This window comes from Podarcis raffonei, chromosome 12, assembly GCF_027172205.1.
Source record: "Podarcis raffonei isolate rPodRaf1 chromosome 12, rPodRaf1.pri, whole genome shotgun sequence".
In the NCBI taxonomy this organism is placed as follows: domain Eukaryota; kingdom Metazoa; phylum Chordata; class Lepidosauria; order Squamata; family Lacertidae; genus Podarcis; species Podarcis raffonei.
Window position 1 is genome coordinate 30,827,425 of NC_070613.1, and position 20,318 is coordinate 30,847,742.

Consider the following 20,318-nt stretch of genomic DNA (forward strand, 5'->3'; position numbering starts at 1 on the left):
GCATTGTTAACATGGAAAGGCAACTGTTGAAGAATAACAATAGGACTAGGCATGCAAACTAGCCTGCACATCCGTGTGTTTATTATTATTTATAATATATATATAACCTCTCCCTTCAAAGAACAGCTCAGATGTAGCCCTATAGAAGGAATCAGGAATAATTCCTCCTCTTATGCTCTAGCAATGACCTACAAGCCATAATGCTACGGCTACAATAGCACATCAGTAGAAAGTCGCATGCTGATGATCATTACATATGCCATGCTCATCATCATCAAATATACTCCAAAAAAGCTTGTGACCTTACAATTTAAAGCTTTAATATGGAAAATGCACCCTGAGGGACTTTACATCCTACTGTATTTCATCATGATCTGAAGGACTCTCAAGAACTGGCATATTCTTGCATGGTGAAGAAATGCACAGATCTGAATATCTTCATAGCCTATATATGGTCATGTCTGACCTTATTCATCCCCTGCCAGTGTTGCTTTTGTTCAGATGGTGAAAACTTAACCCACGTTCAAAATCTGTTGAGTTGCGGAACAGCTTTTGTCACTTTTTTTTACTTTTTAATTCTTGAAACTAACACTTCAAAACTGTGATTGAGAATGCTGTAGACCAGATATGAGGAAGCCTGCGGTCCTTCCAGATGGTGCCTAACTGCAATTCCCATCATCCCCTAACCATTGTTCATGATGGCTGATGGAAGTTGGGAGTCAAACAACAGCTAGAGGGCCATAGCTTCCCCATTCCTGGTATAGACATTACATTCACTACATGGAATAAATTCTGTGCGATAAATTTGCCACCTGTCAACCCCCTCAGCTGCGGCATCCAAGAGAACTTTATGTATGTACCAGGTCCTTCATATGCATAATTGCAGTGCACTACAAGACAGCCCCATCTCAAACAGTAGATAATATACCTGCATATGAATGGGAAATTCAGACACAGGGGTGTCAATCTCTGTAGAAAATGTAAAGCAAAAGCAGCTTTAAGAGAGGAGAATTTAACTTCCACCATGCCCAAAAGTGATGGAATCAAGAGAACTGTCACACTTCTGCCAAGAGCACTAGGTGCTAATCGGACTAAGCTATATTAAAAGTAGACCTAATGAAATAAATATATCTAAGTTACTCATTACCAAGTCCATTGATTTCAATGGGTCTACTGTCACTCTCCCTGGACAGTGGTAGAATTGACCTGTTTGTGTTCCAGCAACAGCTACCCTTCAATCAAACAAATTTGAGTGGAATAAAATTCTTGCCCCACACCAGCCCACCTTCTCCATCCATTGAGTGACCAAGAATTTCTACCCAGCCAGACAATCAGAAGTGAACATTTTCAATCCTCTAATACAGTACAGTATAAAAAGAACCCAACTTCCAGGTTAAGTGTTTTCTGCGACTAAGCAACTGCCCACCTGCCAGGCACCAAAAGATACTTAGTAGGTCAAACTAAACCCTTCAAATAACCTTGCATATACCAGAAACTCTGATACATTATACATAAAACAAGTCCTGTCTCAGTAAACACATTTTAAACACAGCCATAAACTCCATGAATCTCTCTAAACGCCTTTTAAAGCTGTCTGAGTTTGTGATCATCACTTCATATTGTGACAATAAAATCCAAAGTTTAACTACGCACTAAAGAATTGTTCATTTTATCTGTCCGTATTGGTCCAATATTCAGTTTCATTAAGTGACCCCAAGTTCTAGTAATATCACAAAGGGAGAAGAACTTCTACCTATTTCTCCACAACCTGTATAGTTTTATGCACATCTCTATCATGCCTGCCCTTACTGACCTTTGGCTAAACTAAAAAGTACCAAATGTTGTAACCTTTACAGATAGGGGAGTTGCTTATGGCTGCCCTTTCTTGAATCATCTCCAAACCTAAAACATCAGTATTTTAGGTGCAGATTAGGTGTGTACAGTATTCCAAGTGCACCATAAATAATGTGAAACAACATTATGATATTAGCATTTTATTTTCAATACCTTCCCTAACGATACCCAACACGGAATTTGCCTTTTCTCAGCTGCCACACACTGGGGCAGTGTTTTCACTGAGCTATCTATCATGACCCAAATGTCCCTTTCCAGGTCATTGACCACCAGTTCAGCCCCCGTTACTGCATATGTGAACTTAGGATTTTTGTCCCAAGGTGCATCTCTTACACTGAACTGCCTTAGCCTTTTTTATTGCCCATTTACCCAGTTTGGAGAGATCCTTCAGAACTCCTTGCAATCATGTTTTGGTCTTAAGCACCTTGAAAAACTTGATGTCATAAGCAAACGTGGTCACCTCACTGCTCATTCCTATTTCCAGGTAGTTAATTAGCAAGTTAAAAAGTACTGGTTCCAATACAGATATTTGTGTGATCCCACTTCTTACAACCTACCATTGTGAGGACTGTCCATTTATTCCTACTCTCTGTAGCTGCTTCTCTACCCAGTTATTGATCCATAAAAGAACCTGTCCACTTTTCCCAGGACTGCTAAGCCAAGTACACAATGACTACTGCATCATCCTGATCCACATGATTTATAAGCAATCTCAAAGAACTCCAAAAGTTTTGTTAGCCAATGTCCACATAAGCTATCCCAGCTATAAGCTGAACATTTCAGCTGAGGCTGTGCTAAGGTAGAATCCATGTGCAAATGGATTCTTAGCTATGGAAGGCAAAGCCCCATGCATAATTTTCAAAAATCGTTTGCCGGGTTGCACTCCCTCAGCTGTTCGAGTGAACCATCACTGTTAAACCTATCCACGCTTAATGGGGTATGTGGTGCATAATTTAGCTATGGCTATCTCCACAAATTTAAAAGGAGGGGGAAAGATTGGTAGTGAGGCTACCTTCCTTCTCATTTGTTAATAATAATAATAATACCATCTTTGTTATACAGAAACACATATTTGTCATAGTTAAAATACAGCATTTGGAATGTGCATTCCGCTTGTAAGGTACATTATCTTGGTAATATTTCAGGAATGAATTAGCAAATTAAAAGGATAAAATCCAATTCATTATTGATTCAATCAATGAAGCAAGAAGGAGAGAGAAACATCACTTCCAGAAATAGCTGTTCTGGCTCCTTTTCTTACAGAGCAGATGAGTGCGAATGAAGACTTAACCATTCTAGTGTTCTTATTATTACCAGCATCATTACACCATCAAGTAGACACAGTGGCGTAGCGTGGGTTGTCAGCACCTGGGGCAAGGCAAGTAATTTGCGCCCCCTAACCCGTGGATTTGCGCCCCCTAACCCTAACCCCCAGATGTTGCGCCCGGTGCGGCCGGCCCCCCCCTGCACCCCCACGCTACGCCACTGAGTAGACATGTCCCTGCCCTAGAAATTTTAAACTAAATACTAGGGAGGTAACAGAAGAAAGGGAGGAAGTATGGGAGCCAGCACGGGAGGAAATAACATCTGAATTCTTACTCAGCATCTCTTAAAGGTATTTAGGTTTGTCAATGAGCCCTTTGGATCCCATGATCTCATAACTGTTCAAGGAGAATTCTTCCATCTCTATAGTTCAGCCTTCACCAGCCTAGTGCCTTCCAGGTATTTCAAACTACAACTCCCATCAGCCCCAGCCAGCATATGCTGGTTAGAACTGATGGGAGCTGTAGTCCAAAAAAAACTACACCAAGTTGACAAAGGCTGCCCCAGCTAAGCTTATAAGTGTCCAATTTGTAGCCATCAGTTCTTAAACCCACAGCCTAAATTACTCCACTATGATATATCTGTAGAATGTTAGCACATATGTATTTGGGGCTATGAGCAGACAAGGAGACTTCACACACTGTATTATTGGCTGTATTTATAACCTGTGAACACAACAGAATTAACCAGAAGGAGCTATTTATATTCATTTCTAATCGTTTCGTCCAGCATCCAAGACTAGTTCTCTGTCTCCCCCATTCCCAAGTACCCAATTGCCCTCTCAAAGTATGCCTGGATGTCATTGCTCTTGGAGCTTTCCTTCCATAATTATACCAGCAGCTCACAAGCAGCCGTCAGACCCATTACTGACAGCTCATCCCAGTTTATAGTGTCAGCTGACTAACAAAAACTAATGAAGCAAAAGGTGAGGAGGAGAAAGGGGAAGGGGTAGAAGGAGGCAGGATTCTGCTCCTGGCAGGGAGCGCCTCTGGCTTAATCAGCTGCGCATGAATGCAGGAGTGCATTGTTATGAAATGACAGCTGTGAGCAAGAGAAAACATCGACACATCCAGACAATTTTCTATTCTGCACTGAAATTGGTGATAACTATGTAGTGCTTCTTCCTTCCTTGGAAGCCAACGATTTTCACATTTAGAGCATTCAACAGCGTACAAGAAAAACAAACAGATGGGGGTGTTTTTACGATGGATGACTTTATGCTCTACAGAATCGTTTTATCTTTACATACTTCACACTTAGACAGTGCATGTTTTTGTCTATCCCACTTAACCTTAAACAGGGTGCTAGGCATAGCCCAAAGGTACTGAGAGTATAAGAAACGGATTAACTACAAAATGCAAGTCTTCCATGAGCTTGTCGTGCCTAGCCAAAAGAGGAGGTTATTATCTCTGTACTCCAAACACTAGCAAGTTCTCTTCCCGCTAGGCCAGAGTGCCACAACAAACCGTTCAGGAATTTAAGGCAATAATTAAGGCAAGCATTTGACTCAACATCTGTCTTTAGTTACAGGTGAGCAACCCAGAACGGACTTTAATGGAAGAAAAATAAAGGGCTCACATCTACCACTGCTGCCAATGAGGACAACAGACCACTGGATGATCAGAAACAAGCTCTGGGTTTACACACTCCCTCCTCCCTTCCTTCACTTTCAGTTTTGTGCTAACCACTGTTTATCCAAACTGGCAAACTATGTTTTGCCTTTGCCCTCCAAACCAGCACTGGAAACCCATTTCAAAACTTTAACTTCCAGTTCTGGTTTGTGATAAGTCTGTGATAAACAGGAAACTGACACAATAAAGCTACAAGAGGACTAGTAGGCAAGAAAGAGTGTTGGGGATGGCTGACACTATGCAATTTTAGTGTGTGTCATTTACATGCTTCTCCCATAATCCTGTCCCATGTCCACATTCAGCTGCAATTTTTTAAAACAAACAACAACACAAAATCCTCTCAAAATACATATTTAAACACATACTTTAATACAGGTTAATATGCTCTCAAAATACATATTTAAACACCTTTTTTATACATTTCAGCTGTCAGATGAGGCATTTCAACATTTGGACAACTGTGAAATCTGGTGGATGGCACATTACTTCCCATCTGCGCATTACTGTGAAAAGTTCAAATCAGTGATTTCACTGAGGAATTTCCAAAGGGATCAAGTCCCTCAAGAGACCACAGCTCATTTCCAGTTCTCCAAAACATGGTTTGGAGCATATTCTGCAAGCCACTGATACAAGGATCTACTACTATATTGGTTGAAGTTGTTCAGAAGATCCATTTCTTAAACACTTTACTGGTAATGATCATTAAAAAAAAAAGCTCCCAAGTAATAAATTAAATTCAATGCTAGTGGATTAAAAGGGCAGGTTTAGGTTTCATAAAGCAATATTTCAAATGATGATGTTCCCTCATAGGACTCCCCCTGCAGCAAAGAAAGGAATTTCATCCACTTATTGTGGGCTGCAGCTAGGTGATGGATAAATTCATTTCTGGTCTGTATCTCTTTTGCATCTCTTAATTCTGATATTAATCTGTGACTTTTTAAATAACATTTTTTACAAACATGCATGCAAATTAATCTTCAAATATGTGTTTTTAATGTGATTTCTCTCCAAGTGCACATTTCTAAATGCATTTTATACTGAAACAGGCTTTTCAAAAGCATTTTGTTGGGAGTTCTCTGCATCCAGGAGAGCTGAATCAGGCCAGCACGTATCACAATTTACCACATACACAATTCTCAAGCATCAGTTCCTACATCTTACTAGGTCCACTAGTAAGGGATTACCCGATTGTGGGAGAAAGATACTCCCTCAGAAGCTGCCATTTCATCAACTGATTACCTCTCAAGTCTGATGCTGCAGCTTCAGAAGTAACATGCACACCCTTCTCACCAAATATTCCTTGATTGCCTGTGGTAACCTGGCAACAGAGATGTTGCCACTTTCCCTAAGAATAAACTGTGTTTAGCCAGAGTTCATCTGCAACATAACCACACCAAATAGCAAAAGCTTTACGAAAGGTCATCTGCATGGAAATTCAACTCAATCTACAGACACAGGGGACAAATGTAATGAAAGCTACAAGGAGCAACAAGGAGGGGATACTTTACAGTCACCTCCAGATTATCAAACTACCATATTTTTCGCTCCATAAGGCGCACCTGACCATAAGGCGCACCTACTTTTTGGGGGGGTAATTAAAAAAAAATACCCCCCAAAATACCTGTTTTTGGGGCTGGGGGTGGGGGATGCTCGGGCTTCCCCCCGCCCCCAGCCCCAAAAACAGGTCGGGTCCCAGAGCTTGCGGGGCTGGGGGAGCCCGAGTTTCCCCTGCCTCCAGCCCCCAAAATAGGTTGGGGGGAAGTGGCGTTGCTGCGCGCAGCTTCGTCGCTTCTCCCGGAGCTTGTAGGGCTGGCGGGGGAAGCCCTGGTTATGGATCCCGCTCGCTGTTTTGGCTTCCCCTTTAGCCCCGTGCAGCCTCTCCTTGCCGGGAGATGCTGCGCAGGGCTTTCCTGGCTTTACTGGGAGGTGGGGGGATTCCCTCACCTCTCCCAAAAGCCCGCAGAAGCCACGCAACCCCTTTAAAGAGATCGCGGCTTCTCCTGGCTTTTCTGGTAGGTGGGAGAAGGGACTGATGCGGCCAGTCAGTCCCTTCTCCCTCCTGTGGAAAAGCCCGCAAGAGCGCACGGAGCTTTTCCCGCCTGCCTCCCCCCTGCATTCGCTCCATAGGACGCACACACCTTTTCCCTTGCTTTTTAGGAGGGAAAAAGTGCGTCCTATGGTGCAAAAAATACAGTACGTAAGAGGCAATTGGTACTGTACTAGTTGAGGCAGTTGTACTAATACTAGCTGCCAACAATAAGTGGCCAGTAAGATTATGTATATTGTCTCCCTGCTTATTTAACTTATATGCAGAATTCATCATGCGAAAGGCTGGGCTGGATGAATCCCTAGCCGGAATTAAGATTGCTGGAAGAAATATCAACAACCTCAGATATGCAGATGACACAACCTTGATGGCAGAAAGTGAGGAGGAATTAAAGAACCTTTTATTGAGGGTGGGGAAAAAACGAAGATCGTGCCCACTGGTCCCATCACCTCCTGGCAAATAGAAGGGGAAGAAATGGAGGCAGTGAGAGATTTTACTTTCTTGGGCTCCATGATCACTGCAGATGGTGACAGCAGCCACAAAATTAAAAGACACCTGCTTCTTGGGAGAAAAGCAATGACAAACCTAGACAGCATCTTAAAAAGTAGAGACATCATCTTGCCAACAAAGGTCCGTATAGTAAAAGCTATTGTTTTCCCAGTAGTGACGTATGGAAGTGAGAGCTGGACCATAAAGAAGGCTGATCGCCGAAGAATTGATGCTTTTGAATTATGGTGCTGGAGGAGAATCTTGAGAGTCCCATGGACTACAAGAAGACCAAACCGATCCATTCTTAAGAAAATCAGCCCTGAGTGCTCACTGGAAGGACAGATCCTGAAGCTGAGGCTCCAATACTTTGGCCACCTCATGAGAAGAGAAGACTCCCTGGAAAAGACCCTGATGTTGGGAAAGAGAAGGGGATGACAGAGGACGAGATGGTTGGATAATGTTCTCGAAGCTACCAGCATGAGTTTGACCAAACTGCGGGAGGCAGTGAAGACAGGAGTGCCTGGCGTGCTCTGGTCCATGGGGTCACAAAGAGTCGGACACGACTAAATGACTAAACAACAAAAGATGATGCTTGGGTTTTTAAAATGTTAGGTTCGCCATGTACAGAAAAACAATGTTTTCTGCATAAAATGCTACAGCCACCCCTGCAGTAAAAGGCAGTAGCTATTTGGCAACAGGACTATTCTGCAATACAGCATCTTGTTCTGTTTATAAATGGCAGCTTTAGATTTTGTAAACTAATCACATAGATACTGGCCAGTTTCCCAGTGTCAACAATAATTTCCATTCCAAAAATGCTAAGCCATTTTGAAACATTAGTTTTCGATGTTATTTGATTTTACATGAGTGCATCCAGTTCTTCAGACACCCCTGATTTCCCCATATGGCTAACACCTAATTCTGCTATTTGCCTGCTAAGGCCCAACACCATTTAGCTGCTGTGCTATGGAAATATCACTGCAATAATACCATTCATGAGGGATAATGAAGGGGCAACTATTTTGATTTGTCATTTCACTGTAACAATGACATCCAGGGACATGCCTAGAGGAAGAACGAAATTGCATCCATTAAAAACATTTCTTGAGCATCATGAAAGGATAATATGTACCCCCAGTGCAAGAAAAGGCAAGCAGCATAGTCAATAAAGCTGCCATTTAGTCCAATTTAACACTTGGTGAAAAGGGGTGGGGAAATCACCACGTGTTCACCAAGGCTATATCTCTCTCCAGACACACCACCAATGACGTTCGTTTCTAATAAGAGTGCAAATGACCAACAGCAACCAAACTGGGAACTCCAAAAAGGAACTGGAAGAATAAACAAAAAGCAACGAGGTAGACAAATAAATAAAGTCAATAGTCCTACATGTTCTAGATGCCTGAGTGACATGACCTTCTCTGCCTTTCCTATAGAGTTTGCATCCAGACATCCGCTCCCCATGTCCATGCACATACAGCTGTGTGTTTATCACTTCCCTGGGATACAATCCTACACCTTTGTATGTGAACATTGCAACCACCATCCCAACCCATCAGCAACTTCCTTTCTGTCAGCATCCTAAGCAGCTGAGAATGACCCACATGGTTTTGTTACTCTCGCACACCCCACAGTGACACAGCATGATGGAGTTGTTCCTAAACCACTGTGCGCATGCAGAGGACCTTAGCAAGCTGCAATGTCAGGTGTTTGTCTAAAGATGTAACACAGAGGGCAACATAATATGGCCCACCAGCACAACAGTTTCTGCTGTCATGTGCCCTGTGGATAGGTCTTGGCAAGGTCGGACAGAAGTGGAGGTGGAATGGGACAAAGGTGCAAAATTGGATCTTGGGCAGGGTTTTTGCAGTCTGGGAGGTTCTAACCTAGGCACTGGGGAGAAGACAAGTGGTTGTCAGGAGAGACGGCAAATGGCCCAGCTGCCAAAGTAGAGCAGCCTGACCTGACTCCAGTGGCACCTCGTCAGTGAAGAGTCCCACATTCCCAAGGGAGGCGCCTAAGACTAGACTGGACAGTGAGCCAGCCACATTGACTCCAGCTCCATCATCAAGGACACTGCAGTGACAGCACAAACAGACACAACCTACACAGAGGAATGCCCGCTTGCTTCCTTGCTCCCATGGCTCAGGAAGAAAACTTCAAATGACTGTGCCAACCCCACTCTTCAAATGGAGAGATCAGGGGGCATGTCAAGTGCTGGGACAAGACCTTAGCTTATGCCTAACCATGCATCCTAGGGCTCTGCTGAGACTTCTTAACTGTGTAACCTGATTTGTGCTTGAGCACTGTACTGAATTCTGGAATAAAGCCATTAATAAAAATCTAGCTGAGAGTCCACCTACCAAGTCTGCAAGTGCAGTCATGGCATCTGCTTTCAGGAAACTCACAACCGAACCCTTTCCCCCCCTCTCTAAAAAAAACAACATGTTCCCAGTGCCGCACACACAATTCAGTTGTTCTTTGTTCTGGCTGCCCTCTGTTCCTGCAGCCAAACCCTCTCCTTCACTTATTTACACCCAAAGCCCCCAGCTTGCCTGACATCCTCCCTAGCTTCCTCTCTTTGTTGCTTAGGGAACAGCTGATACAAATGCTAGTTCTGTAATTACCAACAATCCCAAGGGACTTGTTTCTACAAATTTTATTGCAATTCAATTTTGGAATTCAGACTCCTGGCATCTGGTTCCTTGCTTATTGCACCCAGAATCATACATATAGTCCAGAACACCCCTCAGAGCTTGAAGAAATTATGTGAGTTTATGTCTGCAATCTTTTAACGTTTGTTCTCAAGATCTCCCTAATTGTATTCGGTCACTGGCTCCAAACAGATTTTTCAGGTAAATCCAATACTGGGTGAATCGATGCCGATAGCCTACTTCTAGGATTACAGATGACCTCAGAACACCATTTAACCCGACCTGAAGATTCCATTTGCAAGTGGAGAAGGAAATACCCAACTCTGCTATATCTTTGCAATATCTGAAGGGTCTAAACACGCATATCCTGCCAACCTCCCACATAGAAGGGGCAAAATATAAAAGGCTCTGAAATTATGAGAACATAAGAAGAGCCTGCTGGATCAGGCCAATGGCCCATCTAATCCTGCTCAACCAGATGCCTGTGGGAAACCCGCAAACAGGGCCCAAACACAAGAGCCCTCTCAGCCTCCTACAGTTTCCAGCAAGTGATATTCAGAAGCATCACTGCCTCCAACCATCATGGCTAATAGCCAATGATAGCATTATCCTCCATGAATTTGTGTAGGCCTCTTTTAAAGCCATTTAAGTGGGTGACCATCATTGTCTCCCACGGGAGCGACAGCCATAGTTTATACACTGAATTTGTTTTCTATGTCCCGAATCTTCCAATAATCACTGTTGTTAGATGCCCATGAGTTCTAGTGCTATGAAAGAGGGAGAGAAAAACTTTTATCTATCCGCTTTCTCCATGCCATGCTTAATTCTATAAACTTCTATCATGTCCTCCTTGACTTGCCTTTTCTTTAAACTATAAGATTGTATGCACTGCAAGCTTTCCTCACTCCCCAAAGCTCAATGGGCTCAACCTCAAATAACTTAATTTGGTCTCATTGTGGTTTAAGCCCAAATTAAACTTCTTTATGTTTGGGTGCATTGTGAGTTAAAGCCACCTCCCCACCTTGAGCCTCCCCGCTATTCACTTTTCCCAGGATGCCCCGTATAGCAGCACAGAAGGTCTAGTGGAGTCCCAGTTTCCTCTCAGAGCCCCCCACTTCAAAACTGGAGAGGAAACAAAAGGCAGTGACAACCACCTTGAAAGCTAGCACTGGACCAACTCTGCGAGGAACCTGAGCTTCAAAGATGGGTTTGTGGTTTACTCAAAAGCAGGCTTAGGATGTCTGAACTAAGGAAGCTTAGTTCCACCTGGCTAGCCACCGTATATTAGATCAGCAGTCTGTCCCAAAGGATGCTAGTGAGCCATCAACTTCATGTTTTTACAGCACTGAACCAGGCCCTTTCTCCACCACTGACTCCAAAAAGTAACAGTTTGAAAGTCTCTTATCCCACAAGGTGAGCTATCAGTTCCTCAACAACTTCACCAGCTTTCACTGGCTATTAATTCATGAAATGCACATTTGGATTTGGATACAAATCAAAGCAAAAACTTCCATGCCTATTTCAGCATTTCTTTTTGGCCACACAAACCATTCCCTTGCTGGTAGATTAAATCAGTGAAACTCCCAGTGTGTAGAAGGTTTCTTCTACATTCTTTTGAGTTGCTGAGTCATGGCCTTTGTTTAGGGCACTCAAAATGTTTTTCCCCTCCTCCAGTGCACCCCTTCTCAATACTACAAAGATTAACATTTTTATTAGAAAGTAAAAGTGGCCCAGACACATAGAGCAGTGACTCTTAACATGTAAAAGTATGGGTAAATTTGCTATGGCTGCATAACAACATGTATTTAATGCTTCTTTCCTGCTCTTTATAACAAAGCATTCTATATTATATACTAGCTTGCATAAACTGTAATTTTATATATTTTCCACATTGGTATAATGACTTTTTAAAAACACCCAAATATTAATGTAGACATTCGTAGCAGATTATTGCTCTAGCAACTTTTGGGTATAGAAGGAAACAATATATCCCATGGGGGTATTAATACAGAAGACCAATATATTGGGGGGGGGGGAGTCAACCAAGGCATCTGACCTTTGCCCTACACCAGAAGATGTCCTTCACCCAATGAGGAACATGAATAGCCATCTTACATCTCCCAGAATATACAACATTATCAAGCATACAGAGTATTTTTTTATTATTACATTTATTCAAAAATGAAAGTGTACATACAATCAACAAATCATTCTTTATAAGAACATAAAATTAAAATAAAATAAAAATTTCACCATTGTGACTTCCCTCGACCTCAAGTCGACATCTTTTAGTAAGAATACAGAGTGTTTTAACTCCTTTCCTATGTCCCTCGCTGATACTTTTTGCAGAGGGTTGTATTTTGGGCAAAATTTGTACAATGTTTTGGAAGTCTGCTAGCAATGTCAGCCATATACTGTGGAGGGTGTGTGATGCACAAGGACCGACCAACCTCAGAAATCTCCATGATAATTTTCTCATGTGCAGCAGTTCTACAATAACTCCCTTTAGTTTTAGTTTTTTTTGCTTCTGGCAGGAACACTCTGTGCCAACTGTCCATTAATATTACATATAAAGATGCATCTATCATCTATAAATGCATTGTGATTTTTGTGAAGATATGTGCTTCCTAGAGCCACAGAGTTGGAAGGCACCCTAAGCCTCTTCTAATCCAACCTCCTCCTGCCCACAGCCACCCCTGCATGGGCTCAAACCACCAAACTTCTGGTTAGCAGCCAGGCACACTGACCCATTTCACCACCGGAGCTGCCCTACACTTCTTCTCTGTATAATTATGCTTTATCTCTGATCAGATGGCATGCCATTGGATGCTGATCTGTGATCAAAGTAAATCAGGAGAAGAGGGGTCCAGAACACATTTCGCACAAGGGCCCACAACCAAGCATGGCCATCCCTGCCTGGTCGCACTGATATATTTTATAGAAGTGTGCTTGGCTGACTGGCTAAAGGATGGTTGCTAAGTTCTGAAGCACACGTGGCTCTCAAATGTTGAAAAGCACCTGCACCACAAAGGATAGTTTCTCAGCAAGGATTATCGCCTGGAGGTCATGCAACTGGAGGAGTCTGGAAATTGCATAAAAGCATTATATGTCCTTGTTACAAAATTAGCTGAAAGGGGCAAATGAGTAAAGTGTGAGCACACAGTTCAGCACAGGGTATGGATAGCTATCAGCCAGGGCAGAATTTATTTTCCTCCAGAAAACAAGCTCTAGATGTCAACTTCGGAGCTTCCTTTCCACCTGCCCCAACAGTTCAATGCAGAAGATAATACAGACTGAGTTATTTAGAAACCAGAAAAAGTGTAAAAGAGAAGGTATATGGAGGACCACTATTTGGGGTGGGGGGTGGGGGTGGGGAGACAAGCGTATATGACATGTAAATCAAAAAGTGGCACAGAACAAACATAATTTATAGCCATGTTCTGAATGCTAATCCTTTTCTAGCCCAAAATTATTCCCTGCTGTGTAAATGAGGCAGCATTATAATATTGATACATATACAGAATACAAATTGCATTGGGCTGCCCTCTGCACCTACAAAGTCTCAGCACTGAGATTTAAAATATAATTATTGCCTTCTATATATAGGCATAGATCTTTAGCATTAAGTACCAGCCATTAAATTAAAGGAATTATGCAGTAAATGGTAGGGTGGATCAGTTATTTTCTATAGACTGCTGCATTTTATCGGCTGCATTTTCTATACAATGCTTCTGAATTAGTTTTGGCAAAGAATCACTACTCTGTTAAAACACACACGTTTATCAAGCAAGTAACCCCAGAGCTGCATGCCTAGGGCTATGGCTTAAAAAATAATAATATTACACTGACCCATAGCTTTAATTGGGTGACACACAGTCTCCTAAATTTCCCAACAGTTCAATTAAAGGAAATAGCACAGGGTTACCATTAGGTTTGTACCGTTGTCATTGTCATTGATCTTTCAGAATCAGGGCAAAGAAGTGGAGGTGGAGGGCTTTCCTCCCCTTTCAAATGTCTCCTTCTAGTATTATGGGAAAAGCCTGCCTTCTAGTTGAATTGAATTCCCCTTTAATCTCATCCTTGAGCTGGTGGATAGATGCAGTCTTTAAAAAATGCAGGATATCGGTGTAATTGTAAATTGATCTGTCTCTTTGGAAAACAGCCAAGAGTGTTCAACCAGCAAAAAGACCCAGTCCCTGAAACTGTCCCTCACCCCCACCCTAACTGCATAAGCCTATATACATGGTCTACTCAGAAGTAAGTCCCATTGAGTTCAATGGAGCTTACTCTCAGGTAAGGAGGAATAGGATTCCAACCACAATAAGACTTTTGGGTTGCTAAATCTTCTGAAATAACAATACCTGATGATGTATTCCTCACACTACTAGCAGTTCCTCACACTACTAGAGAGCTGACTGCGAGTCAGAAGGTGTTTTAAATTTTAAGATCTGCTCTCAGAAAGCTTGGGAGTGTCTTTGAAGCAAGAAGTAGGTTATAGGACTGTTTTAAGAAACACAGAAATGCCAGTAACCTACCACTAAAGGGCTAGAGATCAATGCAGCAGATTCACCTATAAAAACATTTATTTCTGTTGGAAAGTTGATAAAGAGACACAGTCATGACTGCAGAGTCTTTGAAATCAGACACATTATTCCTTAGTGCCACACTCAAGGAAATTCATCTGTCTATGGTGATGTTGAACCTATGTAGCCTATTTGCCATGGGCTCTTTGGTGATGAGATCTGGCAAGCCACGGGTTATTTCACCTAATCCATCATTAGCGTTCACGTGCCCTTTATGACATACAACAAACCTGGATTTAACAATCCTGCTCCTCCCGTGTGATGAATCTAAACGCATTTCACAATAGGGTAGACAGAAAGGCATGCAGGTTCTCTCACCTTTTCTTTGTGCATTATTTTTTTTTTAACATTCTTGGGGCACTATGGGGAACCGCCGTTACTATTATTGTTATCGTTTTTTGCTCTCCCTTCCTAATCACTTAACGTACACTCTGTTAGCACAGGGCACAGAGCGATTAGAAAACAACAGTGAGGTTAAATCACCATGGTACAGCCTGGACAGCCATCTGTCATTAAATGTGTGCAAACTGATACTCTCCAAATAAAACAATCCGGGGTGGGAGTGAGGGGGGGGGGAGAACACATTCGACAAGAGCATCGATAACCACCGGTGCAACATTCAGCCAAAGGCAATGCAGCAATATATCCCTCTCCTCCACTTACCAGTCTTCCACAAATACACGGATGAAGTTTCAAATTCACTTTGCGCCTTAGCTCCCCGGATTCCAAACAGGAGAAGCACGAGAACTCCAATGCACTTGCTTGAAAGAGATGAAGCCCCTGGACCACCGATTAAAGCTGCGCTCTTCTCTCTCAGCCCCATGCCTTCCAGAAGCCTGCTTCAGTGTCAAAATCTGCCGCACAATGGGTAACCCTTGCGTGAGTAATTTCTTCCCCCCCTTTCAGAATGTCTTCACAGGGAGGGCAGAAGGGAAATGGCTTTCCAGCTATTCTGCATGCCAGTTGAAAAGGGGGGGGGACTGTTTAACACCAAGGAACAATAGAGCTCTTGCTTGCTGCTGCTGCTGCTGCTGTTTCGGCTGCTGCTGCTACGATGGCAGCGGCTGCTGCTGGTACTGTGGATGTTACTTCACTCTTCCCCATTCAGTGGGTAGTAGCAGTTTCCATCAGCTGAGAGAGAGACAGCTGTCCACAGGGGGCTCCAGCTGACTGAGCAGGTTATCTTGGTCTGGGAGGCAGCAGCAGTCATTTACACCAGCTGGAGGGAGAGGGGAGAGAGAAAGAGAGTGAAACAGTGGAGGGGAGGGGAGAGAAGATCAAGGGAGGGAGGGAGAAGGCAAGAGGGGGAAGGAACACAAATAGCAAATAACCGAATGCTGTAATCACATGCATGCAACCAACTGCAAGATACTGTTGTTTCTTTTTGCACGTCTATTGGAAGAATATCTATATTCAAGACTATCCAATAAAAATAATATCATTAAACAAAAAACCATTCCGGAGCATGTTTGAGACAAGCAGGTAGCAACTGTTCAGCACCAATTATTTTCCTGCTCCTTTAAAGCAAGTTGCCAGCATGCAATTCCCACTTAGTAGAAGAGCTGACAGGATGGATGATGTTGTTGAAGAGAATCATGACTTTGAGAACAGCAAATGTGGTGAATTAAGCATACTTATCGACAATCAGGATGCTGATGCACAAACTGAAAACACGGTAAAGACTGGTGGGGATACTTAGACATGCAACTGATTAAATTGTCCCTTAATATTCATGTAAGAAGGGTCATACAGCTGCAATATTATACTGTCCGGTGGTGTTTTTCTGTCTCAAGTTACATACCCATTCCACTTATATCTGGGTGCAAGGAAGGAATTAAAGGAATAAAGCATCTCATTAAAAATCAGAATGAATTTCATTAATCCTTTAACTGTGCATCTAAGAAAAGCAGCCATTCTAAAATTTTCGTTTATCAAAATGTTTTTATGACAGTAATTTCTTTTTATGAAAAGTAATTCTGAGTTGCAATTACCTCAAAGTGTGTTTTTAAGCATGAATGTGTTAGTAGGCTGTACCATGCGGGGGGCAGGGGGCGTAATAGGACAAAAAGTGTCTTAACACTTTGCTTGCTGTAAAGTCATACTCAGAGTAGGCCTATGCACTTAAGTGAATCATGATGACTAATATAAATGCATTGATTTCAGTAGGTCTACTCCTGTGTTTGACTTGATCGGGTACCGAGAGAGCATTGTTTTAAATTCACCCCAATGAGCTAGAACAAAAGACAATGCTGTCTTATGTTCCTGCATACATCCAGAAATGCAAAGGCCTAGAAGCAGTGTTCTGAGAAGAGGTATTGTAAAGACTAAAACCAAAAAGCATTCTAGCAGCAGAGCAACCAGGGAGTTTTAAATGATGACGCTACTGCAGTTGAAAGAGAAAGCCTTAACCAAGCCTCTCTGGGGAACTCTGTCATTTGCCAGAATCCTTCCCTGCCCAGCCTCTTCCACAGGCACTGGGTTTGAAAAGCAGCCTTGATCAAATAATTCCCAGGTCCTCATCCATTTAAATATTCTGACATCAGAGCAAATTAGCAATGTTGAAGGTTGCAAATTTGTCTTTGTTTACTTTCCACTCTGTTTCGCCTCTAAGAGGGAATTAAAGGCTCAGGAAGCCCTGGCGCTGTGTGAGGCTGTGATTAAGAGAGATAAGCAAGTGTGGATTACCGTTCCTCAGCTGTTGAAAAAGCGGCAACAATCAGGAGATTATGGGTTGATAAGGGATACATAGAAAGCTGTGAGCCTAACAAATTTATAGCATCCATTTCTGACGGGGGGGGGGGGGGGCTAGGGCTCACAACACCAGGTAAGGTATATAGTCAAAAATGGGACGCACTTGGTAGTCTCACTTATATGTCTCGTGTTCATTTCACAGCCAAGAAGCTAAGCACCCACCATCATCAACAAAGCATTTATAATCCAGTAACTGGTTGCAAAACCTCTGTGGGTGCATTTATGTGTGCCTGCATGTCAACATTTGTACCTGAATTAATAAAACCTGCAAAGTTTTAAAAGGGGTGTCCTTTCCTTTGAAAGCATTTTCTCTTAAGTAAAAACTGCCATTTGACTTCACAAATCAAATTCGGCTGCAGCCCAGTTTCTTTGATAAATACGTGAATACCTGAACTCACGAATACGTGAAGCTGAGGCTTGTGGCAGCTATGAATAGTGCTTTTCTCTACTTTGAATCAGAGCTTTTGAATGTAAGAGGGAAAATGTATCTTAGCAGGGAACGCTGAAGTAGGAGCAAGTTACTAGGGTTCACAAGGTTGCATGAGATGAGGGGTGACGAGGCAGAATTAAAATAAAATTTGGTTATTTGAAGCAATGCATGGATTGACACCTCTGTTAGTAACCTCTGTTATTAACATACTTTTCATGGCATTAATCCAAAGCATTTTCAGGCCATGGGCTCTGCATCTCCTAGTGGGTTCTGCATCTCTTACTTTAAAAAGTAGCCATTCGTACAACAAGCCAATTGCAAAAGCTGAGTCACCTTCAGAAAAACTTCCATATCAGGGTGGAGAAATCTATGGCCTTTGAAATGTTACTGGACTCCAACTCCCATCAGCCCCAGACAGGAAGCTCAATGATCAAAGAGGGTGGGAGTTGTAATCTAGCAACATCTGGGTAGGGCCACACGTTCCTGAATGTGTCTAACTGGCTGTTTAGATCACAGCCTATTTAGTCATTTCAGAGGGGGGAAATCTGTCTGTATTATAAAAATTGAATTCATATGCACAGCTCTATCATTCAAACTTCCCCCAACCTGGTGCCTTGCAGATATTTTGGACTACAACTCTCATCAAACTCGGTAAATACGGTCAATGATCAGGGATGGTGGGAGCTATCATCCAAAAACATCTGGAGGGCACCAGGTTGGAGAAAGCTATTCTGTATTTTTCAAAAAATGAAAAGGAGAAACCATGACAAGGATTATGGACAACAATAGCTAAGAGTTCTTTCCAGAGCACCTTATTTACCCATCCTCATCTTTGATTAATCTTTTAATATATATCTGGATTTGCACATGGAACACATGGCATACTTCCCAAACTTGAAAGATGACACCAACATAGCTGCTTGGCTAGCCAGACAGATCTGATGCAGGGGAAGAAGCTGAAAAAAAATCCCTTTACAAAGGCCACACAATGCCCATGACATTCACTGAAACAACAGAAGTAATTAGACACCCAACACTTAAATACAGCCGCTGGTTATGTAGCTGCTAATGTCACAAACCATTCTTCTCACCAAGTCAATTTTCATAACAGAGGTGCTATTGGTCAAAATGCATATCTAGAACAGAAAATGCATCCCAAAGAACCTTCCTAATAACGAAATGTAGCCCATAGGGACAACATAATAGCCCATAGCACAACAGAATCTGTCTACGTTAGTTCTGAGCTGAAATGGGAGGTGCACATTGCATGAACGTTTTGTTTCTGTGAAATATACCTCCCTTCTCAGCCATTTTTCACACAGCTTTGCAAAAGGGAAGAATACCATTTCCAATGAGGCAGAGGCTGGACGAGCAAGGAATGCATCTTATTGCTGGGCACATTCCTACCTAGAGATACCAGGGACTGAATCTTGGACTTCATGCATGCAAAGGCAATGTTCTGCCATGGAGATATGGCCCTTCCCCAAAGGATGACCCACTCTCCAGTAGCTGGAGTTCTTCTTCCTGTTGCAACTATAGAATGATGTTGTCTCCACAGACAGCTCAAGTCTTATGCAGGCTGATAAGACCCAAAGGAACTGACTGTGTTTTTAAAGAATCCAAGCATCCACTGGTTTTTGCAAGTTCAGGGAGACTGAAGTGGTATTGGGGACCTGCCTTCTGAGACTAATCCAACCACAAAAATTATTGTATCCATTCCTGAATCTAATGTGCTTTCAACAAATTTACATTTTAAAAATCCCAAATAAAACAAAGTTGCACACAAGTCAGGCTTTGACAACCATACTTTATGGAAGTTTACATGAGCTGAAGCTAGTCTAAACCTATAAACCTATGGTGCAGCATAAGCTAACATTTTCATATATATTAGATGCCTTCACTTAAGGAACTGATTGTGTTGTTGAATGAATTGCCATGAAATTTGAACATGGCAGCATTCAAACTGGTAGCCACACAAACCCACTGCTCAAGATCAGAATGCAGGACTGCAAAAATGAATGTCCAGTTTTTACATCATTAAAAATAAAATGCTTACAATCATTCTTAAGTCATATAGGTACAAATCCATGTCTCATTGTTGCTTCCAGTTTGACTGACGAGCCAAATTCTTTCTTTAGAAACCGTCCACAAAATGAAAAGATTACAGGCTAGGACAACTCCTATTTTTGAAAGTAAATCATGACCTGTTCTCTTTCATACTAGGAGTGACTATGAATGCAACCTTGTGCTGGCCTGCCCCAGCATCCCATTGTGACATCATACTGTGTTTTTAACCTCACTGTCCAATGAGCAGCAGCTCAACTCCATAATTTGCTTTGTTTCATAACAACAATTCCTTGTGGTTGAACAGCCAACTGCCTTTGAAGTAAGGTATATTTTAGACACATTCGAGATGTTGCAGGAAACCATGATTGCTGCCACCATTTTGGATGCTTCTACGGTATTCTGGCGATTTGTAAATCCTCATTCCAGGTGTTTTAAGATGCACTGCATGCCTAGGTATCATATGTCCTATGCTTAAAACAGCCAAGATTT

At 42.3% G+C, this 20,318-nt stretch overlaps 1 protein-coding gene across 3 annotated transcripts in view; it reads right to left on the minus strand.

The window, feature by feature from the left end:
- The window catches only part of THSD7A (thrombospondin type 1 domain containing 7A), a 219,576-nt gene extending 199,585 nt beyond the window's left edge, over nucleotides 1-19,991 (minus strand). For all 3 annotated transcript variants that reach the window (XM_053409570.1, XM_053409571.1, XM_053409569.1), the window contains exons 1-2: nucleotides 19,819-19,991; nucleotides 15,245-15,800 (exon numbers count right to left, since the gene is read on the minus strand). In XM_053409570.1, coding sequence (XP_053265545.1) covers nucleotides 15,245-15,404 — 160 coding nt within the window. In that variant the 5' untranslated portion in view covers nucleotides 15,405-15,800; nucleotides 19,819-19,991. The remainder of the gene's footprint in view (nucleotides 1-15,244; nucleotides 15,801-19,818) is intronic.
- Nucleotides 19,992-20,318: the final 327 nt, after the last annotated feature.